Source organism: Mobula hypostoma, chromosome 29 (genome assembly GCF_963921235.1).
Source record: "Mobula hypostoma chromosome 29, sMobHyp1.1, whole genome shotgun sequence".
Lineage (NCBI taxonomy): Eukaryota > Metazoa > Chordata > Chondrichthyes > Myliobatiformes > Myliobatidae > Mobula > Mobula hypostoma.
This window is the reverse complement of record NC_086125.1, coordinates 21339351-21356960: the sequence shown is the minus strand read 5'-3', so window position 1 is coordinate 21356960 and position 17610 is coordinate 21339351. Positions and strand designations below refer to the sequence as shown.

Genomic DNA, 17610 nt, shown 5'->3' with positions numbered 1-17610 from the left:
CCAAAAATCTAGGCTGACACCACAGTTGTTCTGCATTGTTGATGCTGACATCTTCAGGATGAGACATCAAACCAAGACTCCATATATCAGATTTCTTGACACTATTTTGAAGAAATTAACCCCATTGTTCTGGTAAATGTTTATCCCCTAACATTTTTCGAAGAATATCTAACATTGTTACACTTCTGCTTGTAGGACAACTTTGTAACTTGGCTTTTGCATTTTCCCATTTACAATAGTGTCCACACTTTTTGGGGTAAAAATGTGCTTGAAAATTTTTTGAAGGTGCAAAGAGTGCCAATTAAGTACAAGTCTTTTTCTTTAATGGAAAATTGATTGTGACTTAATTTTTCGTGCTTGCTTTTCTCAGCTCATATGGCAGATGTGTCTTCTCCGCTCCTGATGCATTCCCCACCGCTGCCACAATTTCCATCTCTTGTCCAGTCACCTCCAAGAAATGTACAGACTAAAAAACAGGTGAAAAAAATCTCTTCAGTTCAATGTAACGTGGGCCAGAGTATAATCCATTCCAACGGCACAAGTGTTTTAAAGTTTTGTTTACAACTTCCCAGGGAGCCTTTAAACCCGAGGGCGGATTGGTAGCGTAGTGGTTAGCACAACGCCTTAACAGTACCGGTGACCAGGGTTCAATTCCTGCTGCCGTCTGTAAGGAGTTTGTACGTTCTCCCCATGACTACGAGGGTTTCCTCAGGGAAAAGTTGCGGCTTCCTCCCAGATTCCAAAGATTGGTTGGTTAATTGGTCATTGTAAGTTGTCCCATGATTAGGCTAGGATTAAATTGGGTGATTGCTGGGCAGTGTGGCTCGAAGGGCTGGAAGGGCCTGTTCCACACTATATTTCTAAATAAATAAATGCCATGTCTGCAAAATGATAGCAATATTTAAAAGGCATGTTTAGAAAATATGCACCTAATTAAGTGAATGTTGCTGGGCAGATATTATAACGTGTATGCACATTTACGCAAAGGTTTTGTGGCTATTGATGACAAGTGGGAACCCATCCAGTTTTTTTTTATTCCCTGTCACTTTGTTGATAAATATTCTTGGGATCAAGCCAGAGGTGTTAATAATTTCTATAGTTCACTTATTGCCCTAATCAGAGAATTGTTTTGAAAAGCATTGTACATGAATGATGTTTTCATAATGGTATATAATTAATGTCTTGTGCAACAGCAGTCACAATATAATGATTTAAGCTTCTCAAATTCAACAAGAATGAGTCAAACCAATAGGATTTCTTCTGGGAGTGGACTTATTCCATTAATCCCTTTCTTCTCTTGCTCTCTCAACCCCTGTAAAACTACTTACATCTGCAGTGGCTTCCTGTTGCAATGACCTTGAAGCTATTCTATGGCAATGAAGCCTTCTGTCACAGGCAATGGAACTATTCAAATGATGGACAGGAATCAATGCATTCAGTCCTTGTGTAATTTGGTGTAATAGTGCATCTGAGTTTGCAGAGTACACTTTGCTTAATGTAACAGGCATTCATATTTCAGCACTTTTTTTGAAAGGAGTTAAAGCTGTAATTAGTGTGACTGATCAATGGCCTTCAATTCAAAACCCATCAATTTACTTGGAACTAAATGTACACTCAGTGGCCACTTCATTAGGTACATCTGCTTGATAGTGCGAATTGGCTAATCATGAGGCAGCAGCTTAATGCATAAAAACATGCAGGCCTGGGGTCAAGATGTTGAGTTGGTCTTCAGACCAAACATCAGAATGGGGAAATATGACCCAAGTGACTTTGGTCGTGGAATGATTGTTGGTGCCAGACAGGGTTTTTTTGAGTATTTCAGAAACTGCTGATCTTCTGGGGTTTTCACGCACAACAGTCTCAAGAATTTACAGAGAATGGTGCTAGTAAGCGGCAGTTCTGTGGGTGAAAACGCCTTGTTAATGAGGGTGGTCAGAGGAAAATGGCCATACTGATTCAAGCTGACTGAAAGGCAACAGTAGCTCGGATAACCACATGTTACAACAGTGGTGTGAAGAAGAGCATTTCTGAACTCGCATGTCAGACCTTGTAATGGATGAGCTGTAGCAGCAGACCATAAACATCACCGTGATGACTGAGTGTACAATAATGAGATAAATTAATAATTCTTGTGCTTCGCGCATAATTTTGGTGCCTGATCTTCCTTCAATGTCATGTAGAAATGAACACTTTCACCTTTTTGTCTACAGTTGAGATAATCTGGAAGTTTAATTTCTCTGCACACTGACAGTCACATTTTAAGGCCAAACAGAATGGATGTGGATGAGATGTTTCCAATAGTAGGAAGGATTAGGACCAGAGGGCACAGCCTCAGGATTGAAGGGTGTTTCCCTTAGATCAGAGATGAGGAGGTATTTGGTGAATCTGTGAAACTCATTGCCGTGTGTGACTGTGGAGGCCAAGTTATTGGGTATATTCAAAGCCGAAGTTCATGGGATCTTTATTAGTAAGGGCATTAAAGAAATGGGGAGAAGGCAGGTGAATGAGGTTCAGGGGCTAAATAAGTCAGCTATGATGGAATGCTGGAACAGACTCGATGGGCAAAATGGCCTAATTCTGCTTCTATGTCTTTTGGTGTTAAAAGGCTTGTCATGACTTGTCTTCTACTTTGAACCCTCAACTAAGCCTGGGAAAATCCTGCCTATCAGAGACTTCCAATGCATGAAGCATGGTTTGGAACTCTTTAACACCATTTTTCAAAACAAAAATGCTATATTCCCCGCCTTGATGGGCTGAATGTCCTTTTTCTGCTTCTACGCCTTATGTTCTTAAAAAGTTTGTCATGACAAGTCATGCTTGAGACACTTCGCAAGAGATGCTTCACTACTCAGTGTGAAGTGCCTCTGGTCTGAAATGCTTCTCTGCAAAGCTATCTGACCTGATTCCACCATCCCCCCCAGCATTTTTAGTTTTTAAATCTTCGGTCCTACTGAAGGTTTGGTTTGAGGGATTAGCCACATCTGAAATTTGGAATGGTAGGCGACATGCATACTTATGGGATCTAATTCAAGATATCATTTCAAGTAGAGATTTCTCTGGAAAAGCAGCAGCTCCCATCATGTCCAACAGTAAGTGAAGAGAGCATAAGATTTGGATGGTCAGTCACCACGTGATGCAGATGTAATAACGGCCCATACTTCCTTTGCCAGCCAGTGGACAGTCCTCCTCGCTCTTCCCACTCTCAGCATTGTTCCCAATGCTGAATTATGCTAAGACTGGGATTGGAACATGTGCCAGTGACTCAAAGGCAAAGAGCGTTATAGGAATGAGTGTTAAGCGTAGGTTCCAGTATAGTTTTATCCCTCCACACTAACCTGCTAGACACTGCCCTTGTTTGACACTCCAGTTTATGTGTCCCATTTTGTTGTGAGCCACATGCTGTAGGAAATGTGTGGAGATACCACTAATTCACAGTAGTTCGGAGGCTTTACCTCAGCAGTTTTGGTTTGGATTGCTATGGTCTAAGAAATATATATTCTTTTGCAGGAACCCCGAACTCCGTCAATAGTACAATCACAACCAATGGTAAACATGAAAGAAGAGAAAAGTCACTCTTCACCTGTAATCAGAAATGAGCCATTTAGCCCTTCGATGCGCCAGGAGCCATCAAAACAGAGGGAGGGAAGCAAACCACCTCCACATATTGGTCACCGTAAGTAAACAGTAGGCTGTGGCAGCTGTAGGGATCATATCGTTCCTTTGGATGTGAAGATAGTGCTTTGGTTATGCTTTTCCTCCAGAACAAGAGACATAATTTAAAAACATCAGAATTTTGCAATTTAGAGATAATCTTGGGGATTGTACGGGCACACTGTTGCAGCACAACACACCGGCATAATTCCCTGACCTCTGCCGTCCAAACAAGTGGTCATTCATTCATTGAAGTTTAGATAACATTGTTCTGTGCAAAGTTGCTAATCACTGGTGCTGATAAAACAGTCACTGCTCTTCGTAGTAATTCATTGTACTTGAAAATATTTGGCAGCGATGAACGTGCTGGGTAAATGCTAGATTTTAGTCTCAGCGTGGGAATTCATAACTTTCTGACTTATAAAATCATTTGGAGATGTGAACAAAACACTTGTGCAGATTGATTTCATTTGTGGCACAGTAGTTGATGGTGAATGCTGCACAGCTGAAGTAGTCTGCATTCAATCCCGACATCTGGTGCTGGCTGTGTGGAATTTGCACTTTTTACCTGTAACTGTACGGTTTACCCCAAGAGCTATGATTTTGTCGTACCTCCCAAAGTGCCAGTTGGAGTAGAAGGCTACAGTTGAATTGTTGGGATTGATCTGACAGCCAGAGTGGACACCCCTTAAATCATCACAAAATGAGATATTTCCTGCAAAAGTGGTACTTATAGAATTGGTTGTAAAGGGAATTTGGAATGTTTTGAAGTTGTGAAACACTACTGCAGTACAAATCTTTTTATTGGCTTTGAAAACAACATGTAGATCATTAGCAGTATCTTTGAAGTTTTATCACTAAAACAAATTTATCTAGTTATTGTCATTTTTTTCCGCTAATGGGAACTTGTTGGAAAAAATCAGCTCAATTTTTTAAAAATATCAGAAATATTTTACAAGGATTTCTTTATGTGCTGAAATGTAAGTATCTTTGACTTATTTCGGGCTTTCTGTTATTTCAGTCAATGGGCAGCTTGAAGGTGGATGTCAGATGTGTCAGGGACTGATAGGCAGATGGATTGTTTCAGAAGGGTTTTTGATTTGAGGAGTTTTCTCTCTTTCAATCCCCATCTCTAGAACTAAAGAACAATCCAGCTCGTAACTTAAAATGTTCACATTAATTTTCTATATGATGTCAAGTGAAAAAGTAACTGACTGAAGTTCTGCTGTCTGCTGAAGTGGAAGCATCTGTGTTCTTTCAAATCTTAAAATCCTTTGTTAGGTCAATCCCTCAATATTTTTGCAGAAATAAGAATACCGGTTTGAATATCTGATAGTTACAACCTTTCATTTTTGGGATCTTCATACAATTTTTTAAATATCTAATTTTCTATATTGGATGGACCCTGCTATAAAATTGAGGGAACTATGACAGGGTGGAATAGGTTTCAAAAAGATTTAACATTTTGTTTCCAATTTCTAGCTATTCCAGTCTCATTCATGGCTCATAAAACATTGAGATGGTCAAGCCTGCTCAGAGTACAGTATTTCAAAATTGAACTATGTGTGCCTATTTAAATTTAACCTGAAATGATTACAGCTCAAAAGCCCTGGCCTTGAAAAAGTGTGTTTATTTTCTTTTCTGTTTTGTATTTTTCATGTAGCTCCCAATGGTAAAAAAAATCTGTCCATAGATTTCCATTTGGTGTTCCTGCAAGAGAATAAATATGTTGATTGTAATGCAGCATTTTTAACTGTGAAAAGTCTCTTCTGCCACTTTTCAAATCAAATATTTTGTCAGGTACCCTGAAAGGTTCAAAATACTATAGCTGTTATACATCTGAAATAAAACAGTAATGCAAGTGAGTTCAGTGCCCATTGTGGAGAGACAAAACACTAAACCTTGCTGATGTGTATATTTCCATCATTTTCTGTTTTATTTCAATACTTGTTGATTTAGGACAGTCTTTAGAAACACTGGGTATTTTCCTCCTGCAGGACCAGAGATGAAGCACATGGAAGTTGCAGGGCCAGTGATTCGACCTCCAGAACACAGCTCGCAACCTTCTCCTCAGGACAAAGACAAGCATAAACAACAAACACCCAAAACTCCTGTCGCTCCCAAAAAAGTGAGAAGCTTTATGTTAACTGGTGATGTTATCCTCTTTCTGTTCCTTTCCCAAAGTTGCTGATTCTTGCTGGAATGTGTTTTGTGACTTGACCTTCATCTGAGGCGTGGTGGTGAGAGTACAGTTGAGCCTATGAATTTAAGAATAGTAGGCCTTGTAGTTTTTCCACCCCCGTTCTGCTATTCAGTCAAGCTATGCCACATTAGCAACATTTAAAAAGCCATCTAAATAAGCTTCAGACGGCCATGGGCCAAGTACAGGCAATGGAATTGGCTTGCTGGTTACTGTAGTCGGCATGGACATGTAGGGCTGTATGACATAGATGATCTAAACTTGGTCTAGGTTTCACTTTCCTGCCTGTTCTCGATAACACTCAGTTTTCCCGATAACACAACCCCATCCATCCTGTTCTGAAACTGGTGATCTCAAACTATGGAGTAACAAGTTCCAGATATCATGACCATCTGAGGAACCTAGTGAGTTTTTACTGTACCACCATTGAATGTTGAATATTTGATCATATTTGCCTCCGCTACCACTTTAGGATGCTCATTTCAAGCACCTCACCACTTGTGCTTTTAAAATGAAATTTTCTGCACACGTCTGCTTTTGAATTTCAAACCTGGGGAAACGATACAGGCTTTCTACTTCCTTTGTTCCTCTCATAATCTTACAAAACTTGTATCAGATTTCCCTCAGCTTTCATCAGTTCAGAAAAAAACAATCCAGATTTGCCCAATCTCTCCTAGCAAATGTCAATCTAATCTAGGGAGCATCCTGGTAAACCTCTCTCCATCTTCTCCAAAACCTCAACATCCTTCCTCTAATGGGGCAACCAGAACTGAATACAACACGCTAGATGTTGTCTAACTAGCTTTTAAAAGCTGTAACACAGTGATTCCTGAACTTAATCCCTCAAATAATAAAGATAAGCTTGCAGTATTCCTTCTTTACCACCCTATCAACTTGTGTAGCCACTTTCAGAGATCTTTGGGCTTTCTCCCCCACTTTCTCTGTACATCAACACTGCTAAGGATCTTACCATTAGCAGTGTACTTTCCCTTTACATTTGATCTTCCAATGTGCAACACTTTATGTTTGCCCAAGTTAAACTTTGTCTGCCATTTCTCTGTGCTTAATCTGCAGCTGATCTAGATCCTGCCTTTCTTTGCTAGTCGTCTATGCTATCCACAGCACCATTCTTTGTATCATCTACAAACTTACTGACCTACCCATCTAAATTTTCATCCAGGTCTTCAACATATAGCACTAATAGGTGAGATCCCAGGATGGATCTCTGCAAAGCATCACTAGTCACAGAACTCCATCCAGGAGTCCCTATTTGACACCACCCTCTTAAGCTCAAATTTCTCCTCATTATACTCTACCTGCCAAACTTTTCCCACTCACTTTATCTGCCTGGATTTTTTTGCAATTTCTGTCACGTTCTGAGTTTGCTTTCCCTTTTCTTTGTGTATCAACAAATTTGTTCCTTCATCTAAGTTATTCATCTGGATTGTAAACAGTGATGTTTAGTACGGATCCCACAAATTTTTGCACTTTTTTTTTACTCAGAAATGACCGGTTCATCACAAATAATTTCGCTACAATGAGTTCATTCTTTTATACATGCTCATAATTCACCTTAAGACCATGGTGTCTTAACTTTTTGTAGTAAATGTCTTTGTGATATTACATGCCTTTTGGAAATTGATATCCATTGTATCAATTCCCCTTTACTGGCCTTGCATGTTAGATCTTCAAAGAAATTTAAAAAGTTCATCAAAATGATTTTCCTGTTCTTAAAGTATGTGGACTTTGTAATAAGATCATCTAAAACTATTGGTGTTAGTTCCCTAATTTTTCCAAGCATTTCCTCAAAGATTGGTTGCAGGTTAACTAACTGGTAGACTTTTACTTCTGACTTCCTCCTTTCTTGAATAAGAGTGTTGCATTAGCGGTTTCCAGATATGAGCCTTTTGCTGAATATAAATGATTCCAGAAGGTCTAAGCAACATATGCACTATCTTTGCCACTGTTCCTTTTAGTACAGTAAGATGTACATCAGACTTGGGCTTGTTGGCCTTTACTCCTAGTTTGCCCAGTACCTTATTTTTCCAGTGATTGTCTTTTCAGTTTCTGTTATTGGGATGCAGTTTTTGTGTTGGTACTTTTATGCCTTCCTGTGTCAGGCTTTAGATTTTCCTCCTGTATTTATTTCTAAGTCCTGATTTTAGATGCTGATAGTGCTTATAGTTGATTTCTGATTTTCTGTTAAAACAACACCTTTAACAGCTGTCTGCTCACATTCTCCAGCCTTTTGTCACTTAATTCCCACAGTGCTTCATATTCCAATCTCAGCATTCTGGCCTTGCTTTACTCAAGAATATTATCCATTAAATAGTATGGCTGGCTTTATTTGACCCTTTTGTCCAGGGCCCCTGGGCGTAATAATTTTATAACTAAGATTGATTGTGAGGGTTTCCCAATTTGTATAGTGTAGTCTCAAGTTGTGATTATCCCCTAAGCAATCATTTTGGAGTAAATGTTCATCTTAACTGTAATATTCCTGAATTGTGTCTCTGATGTTTGATAATTCATTCTGAAGCAGTGATCTTTGGGTTTATGAGCTGGATGAATGAGATGTTCATTTACTTTTGGACTATTGTTAATACTTTTTTGTTTTTTAAGAAAGCTTGCAACACAATTTGTTGTTCAAGTTAATAAGTGTTAAATTGTACCCATGCTTTTATTTCCTTTTAGTTTCTCAGCTTCACAGTTATTTGTACATTTTACTTTGATGAGCTTCTAAATTCTTTGTGCATGTGTGCTTTAGGATCTCAAGATCAAGAACATGGGCTCATGGGCAAGTCTCGTTAAAAAGACACCTTCCACTCCCTCGTCCACAGCGAAGTCATCAAGCGATAGCTTTGAGCAGTTCAGGCGAGCGGCACGAGAAAAGGAGGAACGAGAAAAGGCGCTCAAAGCACAGGAGGAGTACCGTAAGATGCAACAGGAGGCGGCAGAAAAGGAACGTCTCCGCATGGAACAGGAGCGACAGCGGCAAGTCTAGCCTTTGCACTTAAAACTATCGAGCCTATGTTTTGTCCTGATGAAGGGTCTCAGCCTGAAACACCAACTGTTATTCCTCTTCATCTACTCTGCCTGGCTTGCTAAGTTCCGCCAGCATTTTGTGTGTGTTGCTCAAGATTTCCAGCACCTGCAGAATCTCTTGTGTTCATATTTTGCCTTAGTTAATTATTATAAGTCAACTTTAATGTAGACATCTTTGGCTGCCTCTGCATATTGCCAGTCAGCAACCTTTGTGAACCTGTTCCACCTCAACATCTGCAATAGGTGTCTGGTCCCATGTAAGCTTACCTGATGAAAGTCAATTTTATTTTGTTCCGAAGGAGCACCAGATAAGGTCCTTTGTGGATGACAATTCATCTATCTCATCAGATCAGCGAGCTCTCTTTCTTGGTGGAGCTAACTAGTAATTATTGTCAGCGTGTGCTGTTTCTTCAGGTGCAATTCTGCAGAACATGGAATGCAGCAGGAGAAACTGAAATATTGGGTCTATAATAGCCAAGTTTCTTCTGTCAAAAAAAGAAACCCATTGCTTAAGTTGCTGTATGAATTGTGGATAAGTAACACTGAGATTGGGTAGTTTAGTTGTTACGTTGACAAGAGAATTCTGGCCAGTGTTTAGGAGCAAAAAAAAAAATCACATCCAAATATTTCAGCTTGAGATGCAATTAGGTTTGTGTAAACCGTTTGTCCCATCCTTGAAGCCTGTGCTGTGTTAGGTACAGCACAGGTAGGTACCTATTACATGGAAATTAAACTCACACTTAAGTCTTTTTCCAACCTTATCTACATAATTTGACATTGAACTGGACATTTTCAGTTCACTCCATGTCACTGTTCAGTTCATTTGCTTGTCTGAGGTCCCAAATCTCTTTGTTTCCATGCTGGTGGCATTTTCAGCTCAGATTTTTAGCAAATTGTAATCAAGACACTTTTTTCTTTTCAAATCTTTTTTATTGTTATATTATACAGAAAAAATAACGAGTACATTGAAGTAACAACACTTACAATGTCTCAAAAAAGACATTATCTTAAAGATTGAAAAAAAATTTTGTGATAACAAAAAAAACCTACTAAGCAGAAAAGTGAAGGAAAAAAAGAACCCATTAGGTGTACAATCCCGGAGTCATGCATCATACAAAAAGCTTCTAAAAAATAAACATCAAACCGCCAGCAAGAAAAGAAAACGTACTAAAAAATTTACAATTAGATTGTGGAAAGAATCTATCAATTAGCTCAAATGATCATAACGAGCAAATGAGCCCCATCTTTTCTCAAAATCAAATAAAGGTTCAAAGGTTCGACTTCTAATTTTCTCCAAACTAAGACATGGCATCACTTGAGAGAACCATTGTGACAAAGTGGGAGCTGATGTATCTTTCCACTTCAACAAGATGGCCCTCCTAGCTATCAATGTAACAAATGCAATAACATGTTGGTCAGATACAGAAATACCATGAATATTTTGAGGAATTATTCCAAAAAGCACAGTTAATTTATTAGGTTGTAGACTAATTTCAAGACACTTTTAAATGTGCAAGGGAAACCCTAGGTGTGGGCGTACTTTGTTAAATGCTCCTCTGCAGGAAACTCATAAGCCACTTCGTTCAGTCTTACTCGGGTATATTTTAATATGACAGCAACTGATATGATTAAGTGAGAACTCAACTGAAGGACTGCAACTGAACAAATGCTGCTCTTCACTGCAGAAGTCGAGATGAGGAGGATGCTTTGGAGTGTGCCCGGAGAGCTCATGAGGAGGCACGGAGGCAGCAGCAGCAACATCTTCAGCAGCAACAACAGCAGCAGCAGCAACAGCAACAACAGGGCTCTCAGCCAACCTCACAGTCTATGTTGGATCAGCAGCGAGAGCTAGCGAGGAAACGGGAGCAGGAACGAAGGCGGAAGGAAGCAGTAAGTACACAATAGAATCCTGAACAAAACTCTGTCCCTTAGAGCCCGTGTTCATGGTCACTTCGTCTTCAGGATTGCAGTTAGCAGTGCATCCCTTAGTTAGCTAGGAAGTGGGGTGAAAAAATAGGCCTGATTTATTTTTAATTATTGTTCCCTGAATGTTTTTCTATTGACATCTCCTGGAAGATGCTTGTGCATGGGTATCATAAAAGTGTAGAAAAGGTTTCAACCTTTCTGTGTGTTACATGAGTTTTCACTTGCTGTTGACCACTGGGGTCCCTCAAGGGCCAGTGGCCTTGAAGAAATTGCCACCTATGGGGCATGGTGATTTGTTTTTTTCATTGGATTTTCCTGGTTCGTTAAACATGCTGATTACAAAGAATAATACCATTAGCGTGATTAGTTAGTGTTTTAAATCTTAATCTTAGGGTAATATCTTGAATTTGACATCAAAATGTTAATCCTGATCAACACCTGTACAGCTAGTTTCAGAACATTTTGATGGTGAGATGGGGAAAATTCCTAAAATTCTTCGGAGAAGGAACTCTGGCTAGATGATTGGTGATTTGATTTTCTTTTGCTCTTTCTGTCTCTAATTTAGAAACTGAAAGTTACAAAAAAGGGACGTTATTAAAATAGGGCAAGCGGAATGGGTAAGAGGTTAGACCTTGAATCTGAATTGGCAGTGCCTCATTTGAAGCCATCGTTAACAGGTTTTAGCCCTGACTTGAAATTATGCACTTCTTTAGTCTTGTATCTATCACAGGGGTCTTCCATTGAACTTAGAAGAACATCTTGGCATGAACTGATCCTGCAATGCATTGGGTGTTGTCTCAGACTATAAGCATGAATTACAAGCTCCTTGTCATTTAGCTAATATGTGCAGGGCTGGCCATGTAGCCTTTAGAACAACACAACAAAATGCTGGAGGAACTCAGCAAGTCATCACTGCCTGGTCTGTTGAGCTCCTCTAGCATTTTGTTTGTCACTCCAGATTCCAGCACCTGCAGTCTCATGAGTCTCAGTGTCTTGTGTTTCCATGTAGCCTTTGAGTCTGGTCTATTGTTCAACTCTGCTTTTGTTCCTTGATTAACTAAAGGTTAGCTTGACAGCTCTTCATATTACTGAGTATATACAAAAAGCAATCAAATGAAAATATCTGGAAGAATTGAAGTTTGAAATTTAGCAAGACAATTGATGAGACGTGTGAACTGTATCACTGAACATTTTCTTACATCTTTTCTTTACTGTGATTTAGATGGCGGCTACGATTGACATGAATTTTCAGAGCGACTTAATGGCAATATTTGAAGAGAATCTCTTCTGAGGGCTCCTTATTTGGGATATCCTGACTCTTGAAAGTACTACGGAACTGTTTTCCATGAGTTAAGTGGCACCATAGTGTTTCGGCCAGGTTCTTGGTGCACGTCTTTCTGCATGTGTGACCCAGTGAGTGAGCGAATCGTTCAGTCATTGCCTTGAATGGATGGATGGACATGGATGGACAGAAGTCTGCCTTACATTTAACCCACAATATAGGAATGAACAAATAGACAAAAAAAACTTATTGTTGTTTAGAGAACATGTGCACAAATGTGCGTCCAGCTTTCCGAATGATACTACTGTAAAGGGGGTGGGGAGGGGTTTACCCATTAGCTGCAAGGCTGTCCTCGCCAAACTCCTTCACTATGTATGAAAAGACACAATTACATTTTGATGTATTCAATCAAACAGGGTTTCACTGTTGCAGTGTCAGGGCCCTGTTTGCTGAACGGTTTTGCTGCATTGGTTCCATAAATCTAGTGCGTCTCCTTTCACTGCTCATGAGAGAACCGGGCGATACTATGATATATATATATATATAATATGTATATTATATATATATACATAAATAAAATGGGTGAATTCCCCTGTAATTGGGAAAACTGGCCCCTTCACTAAGTTACAACAGTATAATCTGGATAGACTATTTAAGCAGTGCAACTATGTTTTCATTACTTTTTTTTACAGTGCATAGTGCTGTCTGCAGGTTTTGTTTATCTACAGAGTTTTCAGATACTAGGCTCAGTATGTTCTGACAAGCCATGTGATGGTTATGGCAATACAAAAAGGGAAAAAAATCGTATGTCGGAGGTTATGAGTTTAAACAGCAGTCCCATCTGAAGCATTTTTGTTTTTCCCTGTTTTAATTTCTTTTCTGCAGTGTTTGGGATCAAAGCTGGACTACCAACCAAAGTAGGTGAAATTGTTTGTCTCATTACCTCAGGAGATACGAATGTTGAATGGCACTGCTGAAACTGTTTTGTACTGTTGTCCCTCTGAATAGCAAAGATACAAGTGCTGACTTTCTTTTCTGCAAATAACCAGAGGTTTCAGCTGCCCTTGAGTAGTGTCGAACCGATGCTGTATAGTGGGTATGGTTGGTGTGCGATGCTTAACTTGTATGTTCTGTGTAATTATAAACTTACTTTATTAATGTAGCAGACTTCCAATACGATTTGGGGGCCCAGGTGTGAGTTTTATCTTTATATGTTCAATTCTGGGCTTTTTTTTCTTCAGAGGGTTGTACAAAATAAACAAGCTGTTTCTGTGCAAGTGTCTCTTTAGTATTTGCTAAAAGCATCAAGTGAAGTGCTGGTTCTCCTAGTTAAACTTTGCAGCAAGAATTAGACGAGTGATTGTTTTATGGCAAATATGGCAATTTAAATTAATGTACCATTCCTCGTCTTTGCCTTTAAATATAATTTTATTTTTTCAGCTGTTTTTAATCCTTTTTCTTTTTTTAAAATGAACATATTTTAATGTGCCAAAATACCCACTATACAGTACCAGCTCCAGTGTTGGTAACCTCAGTTTAAAGTTGGTTTTACTGAGAGGCAGAAAATTGCATTTGGTCTGTATCAATTATTGAATAAACACACCTTTTATACAATACACTGGTGTCTTTTTCTTAAACTTAGAGACTGTTCTATTGGAGTGACTATTTATACCTGATTATCATGCTTTAAGTACACTGACAATACAGAATACTGATCAAATACCTTCACTAAAATCAAGCTGTCATTAAGAACTGAAAGTCACGTCTTTCAGGGAAAGAGTACGTTAGTTAAAAATCCATTTTTACATAACTCTACCATTAATCATCAGCGTTATTAGCAGGACCATAGATATTTGACAAAGCTTTCGGATACTAACAGCCAGTTAAGAGGAGCTCAGTACATTATGTTGATAGAGTAGATGTATTGGCAGATGACAATGTTGTAAAATCTGATTTTTCAGCAATAGTTTCACCTGGTTTAGTGGCCAACTTTCTCTGCCTTTTGACTTGCAATGTGTTGGGGAAAGTTGTCCCTCAAAATTTATTCACAAGGGATACTGTCCTTGAAATGTTGGAGAATAGTTTACAAATTGTATTGCCTGAAATTTGTGCTAATGAATTTTAAAAGTGAAGAAGGTTGCAACTCTCTACGAGAAGAGAAAGATATATATGATTGTTTTTGAATTATTCAAAGAATCTTCTCCTCATATCTCAATGGCTTTTCTGCTGTAAGCTGTGGATTCTTCCATTGTTTACAAAGGATTGAGTTAAATGCATAGTTCAATTTAGTTTTCCTCCAAATCACAAAGAAAAACTGGATATTTACCACCAAATTTGCTATGGCTTCAAAGTAAATTCAGAATTTTTTGAATCTTCCCAATCAATACTAATGCTTCAGATCAGTTAATTCTGAAGCTGACAGTCATCCCTTGGAAATGGTGTAAAGTTATGAAACAGGTGCCTATTTGTCAACATTATGATGTCAGAATCAAATCTGGGGTTCCATGTCATTCCAACAGATTCAAAGTATCCTTTTGAATAGGGAAAGGCCATTTGCCTTTTCAGGCTTGTACTGTATCTTTAAAAAAACTACACAATTGGACCCATTTACCTACTCTAATCCTCATAGCTCTGTAAATGCTTAGATTATCAAGTTTGTTCAGTACCATTTTTAAAGTTGTTATTGGGTCTATTTAACCGTTCAGGCAAAACATTCTGATTAGTGCAAATAGAATATTAATCATCTCCCAGTTCTTCTGGCATCTATAAGGTTGTGTACCCAAGTTAACAACTTTGTTTCCAGCAGAAATGGTCTCTTTGTATTCAGCATTTCAAATCGCTTTCTTAAAGGACTTATTTAACTTCTGTTCTGAGGAGACATCCTCTTACCTGTTAACATTCGTCATGTTATATTACTTACTGTGGAGACACTGGGAAAAGTAGTTCCCTGGGTGTGGTTCAGGTTGCAGCATTGACACCTTCTTGATGCTCAGCTTAGAGGAAGGGTGCTGTTACAATGAGTTTTGAGACAGTAAGGCAAGAAAATCTACCTTTCAGAACAGCACAATGATTAAATGGCTTATTGGCATTTAAGCGATGCTCTGCATTGTTTGCCAGTTCGAGTTTTTTTCAATTAAATTCTTTGGAAAGTTTAAAAAAATATAGCTGGTGACCCTGCTCTGTATAGGTTTCTAAGGATTTCTTTTTTTAAAAATTGGCATTTATTATGTAAATATCAAAGGTTAACTTGTGAAAAGTTTCATGAAGTCATTTTGGACACATACAATGTTGTACTTTCTGTGAGACATTAGCCCATTAGCTTTATTACTGCAAGGAGAAATTCTTAAAAGTTGATGGTTTGTGACACTGATTTCTGCAATATATAAAAATAGAAATTATAGTGTTTTAATTCCCCTTTTTGCTTTCTTCTCCCCCCACACCACCTCAAATATGCTTGAATGAAATAGTGTATGGCAACCATAACAAAATACTGGTCATGTCATTTTTAGCAGCTATCTGTCAGTCTGAAAAATGGGCCCCTGTAGGTTTTGACTAATAAAGTTTAGTCTTCAATCATACAATTTCCACAAACCTCACATGACAACCAGTGTGAAGTGAAAACCCCTCCTACAGTCCCATGTAAATGTGCATTTATTCTTTAACCCCCACACAACACTTTGAGCATAGCAGTTGAACTGTAACTGGAATATCTAAACAACAGGCTTCAGACCATAATCCCGCAAACTGTCAACCCACCCTGTGAAGCTTGAGCAGATCTTTTCCATTCTTATCTATTGTTTTATTGCTTGGGTGAGGTGGATTGAACTATTGGTACAGTTGTCTCTTTCATGGATAAAATTTAAATCAAAATATATTCTGTAAAGCATTTTATCTTAAAATTTATGCAGACGCCTAGATTTATTGATGACCAAAAGAAATGAGATGTCTGCCTTTAGGGCTATCCTTAAAATTTTAACCCTTGTGATTTTACTTGGTTTATCAATGTTAAGGACAATATGCATTTCATTCCAGCAAAGATATAAATGTCTTGCCACTCGGAGGCAGGAGATTTTTGTGGTTATGCACAGGGTTTGACTAAATGCATCTTCACCTTCACCATGACTATCCAAATGACCGAATGTTGTACTTCATTAATGAACACCATGATTGACTGATATCCTTTGAAAACTAGGACAGAAAAAGTAACAACTTTTTGAGCTACTCTAGCACAGTTAGACTGCTTTATTTTGAAGCGTCTTCAACTCTCATTAGTGGAGCTGGATAAATTTAGTTTTATAGTGCCCATTAGTTTTATTTGCACCCTTTTTTGTTAACACAATTATTGATGAAATGAGATGCAGTTCCCTTTTTAAAGCGGATATCTTGATAACGTTTGTTGTTTTGGTTTCAAATTTAAATTGCAAAATGCTTTACAATCATATTCAATGTAGTAAGGATATATAACTATCAAATGTGATATTTGGAAACTAAGCTGGTGAAATGTAGTCAATGCGCACAAAATGCTGGAGGAACTCGGCAGAGAGGCAGCATATATGGAAGAGTATAGTTGACATTTCAGACTGAGACCTTTCATCAGGACTGGAGAAACAAATGAGAAGGTGGGGGAGGGGAGGAAGAAATACAAGGTAGTGACTGATTGGTGAAACTGGGATGGAGGAGGAGTGAAGTAAATAAAGAGCTGGAGAAGGGGGTATCTGATAGAGGACAGAAAGCTGTGGAAGAAAAAGGGGGCAGGAGCACTAGGGGGAGGTGATGGGCAGGTAAGAAGATACTGTGAGAAATGGAAATGGGGAATTCCCTTTCTACTCTGAGGCCACACTCAGGTTGGAGGAGCAACACCCTATATTCTGGCTGAATAGCCTCCAACCAGATGGCATGAACGTAGGTTTCTCGAACTTCATGTAACGCGCCCCCCCCCCGCTGCCCCACTTCACCAGTCCCCATTCCCCTCTCTCACCTTATCTCCTTACCTGGCCATCACCTCCCTCGAGTGGTCCTCCACCCTTTCTTCTATGGCCTTCTGTCCTCTCCTGTTAGATTTCCCCTTCTTCAGCTCTTTACCTCTTTCAACAATCAACTCCCAGCTCTTTACTTCACCCCCCCCACCCCGGTTTCACCTATCATCTACTATATTGTATTTCTTCCTCCCCTGCCCCCCCCCCAACCTTCTTGCTCGGACTTCTCATCTTTTTTACTCCAGTCGTGTTGAAGGGTCTCGGCCTGAAACATTGACTCCACTCTTTTCCGTAGATGCTGCCCAGTCTGCTGAGCTCCTCCAGCATTTTGTGTGTGTTACTTGGACTTCCGGCACCTGCAGATTTTCTCCTGTTTGTGATTGACCAAATGGAACATTTATCACTGTAGTCTGTGACCCTCTAATTATACCAGAAGTAATACTCCTGAAACGTCCTGTTAATTGTTTTATAGACAGATGCATCTGTACTTGATGTATCAATCATTTCTTATACATGCAATAGAAAACTGCCTG

General features: G+C 39.0%; 1 protein-coding gene across 8 annotated transcripts in view; it reads left to right on the top strand.

Annotated features, from left to right (window-relative positions):
- Positions 1-13715, top strand: part of brd4 (bromodomain containing 4) — a 182634-nt gene extending 168919 nt beyond the window's left edge. For all 8 annotated transcript variants that reach the window (XM_063035892.1, XM_063035888.1, XM_063035890.1 and 5 more), the window contains 6 exons: positions 371-477; positions 3508-3673; positions 5649-5779; positions 8616-8842; positions 10579-10783; positions 12042-13715. In XM_063035892.1, coding sequence (XP_062891962.1) covers positions 371-477; positions 3508-3673; positions 5649-5779; positions 8616-8842; positions 10579-10783; positions 12042-12110 — 905 coding nt within the window. In that variant the 3' untranslated portion in view covers positions 12111-13715. The remainder of the gene's footprint in view (positions 1-370; positions 478-3507; positions 3674-5648; positions 5780-8615; positions 8843-10578; positions 10784-12041) is intronic.
- The last annotated feature ends 3895 nt before the right edge of the window (positions 13716-17610 follow it).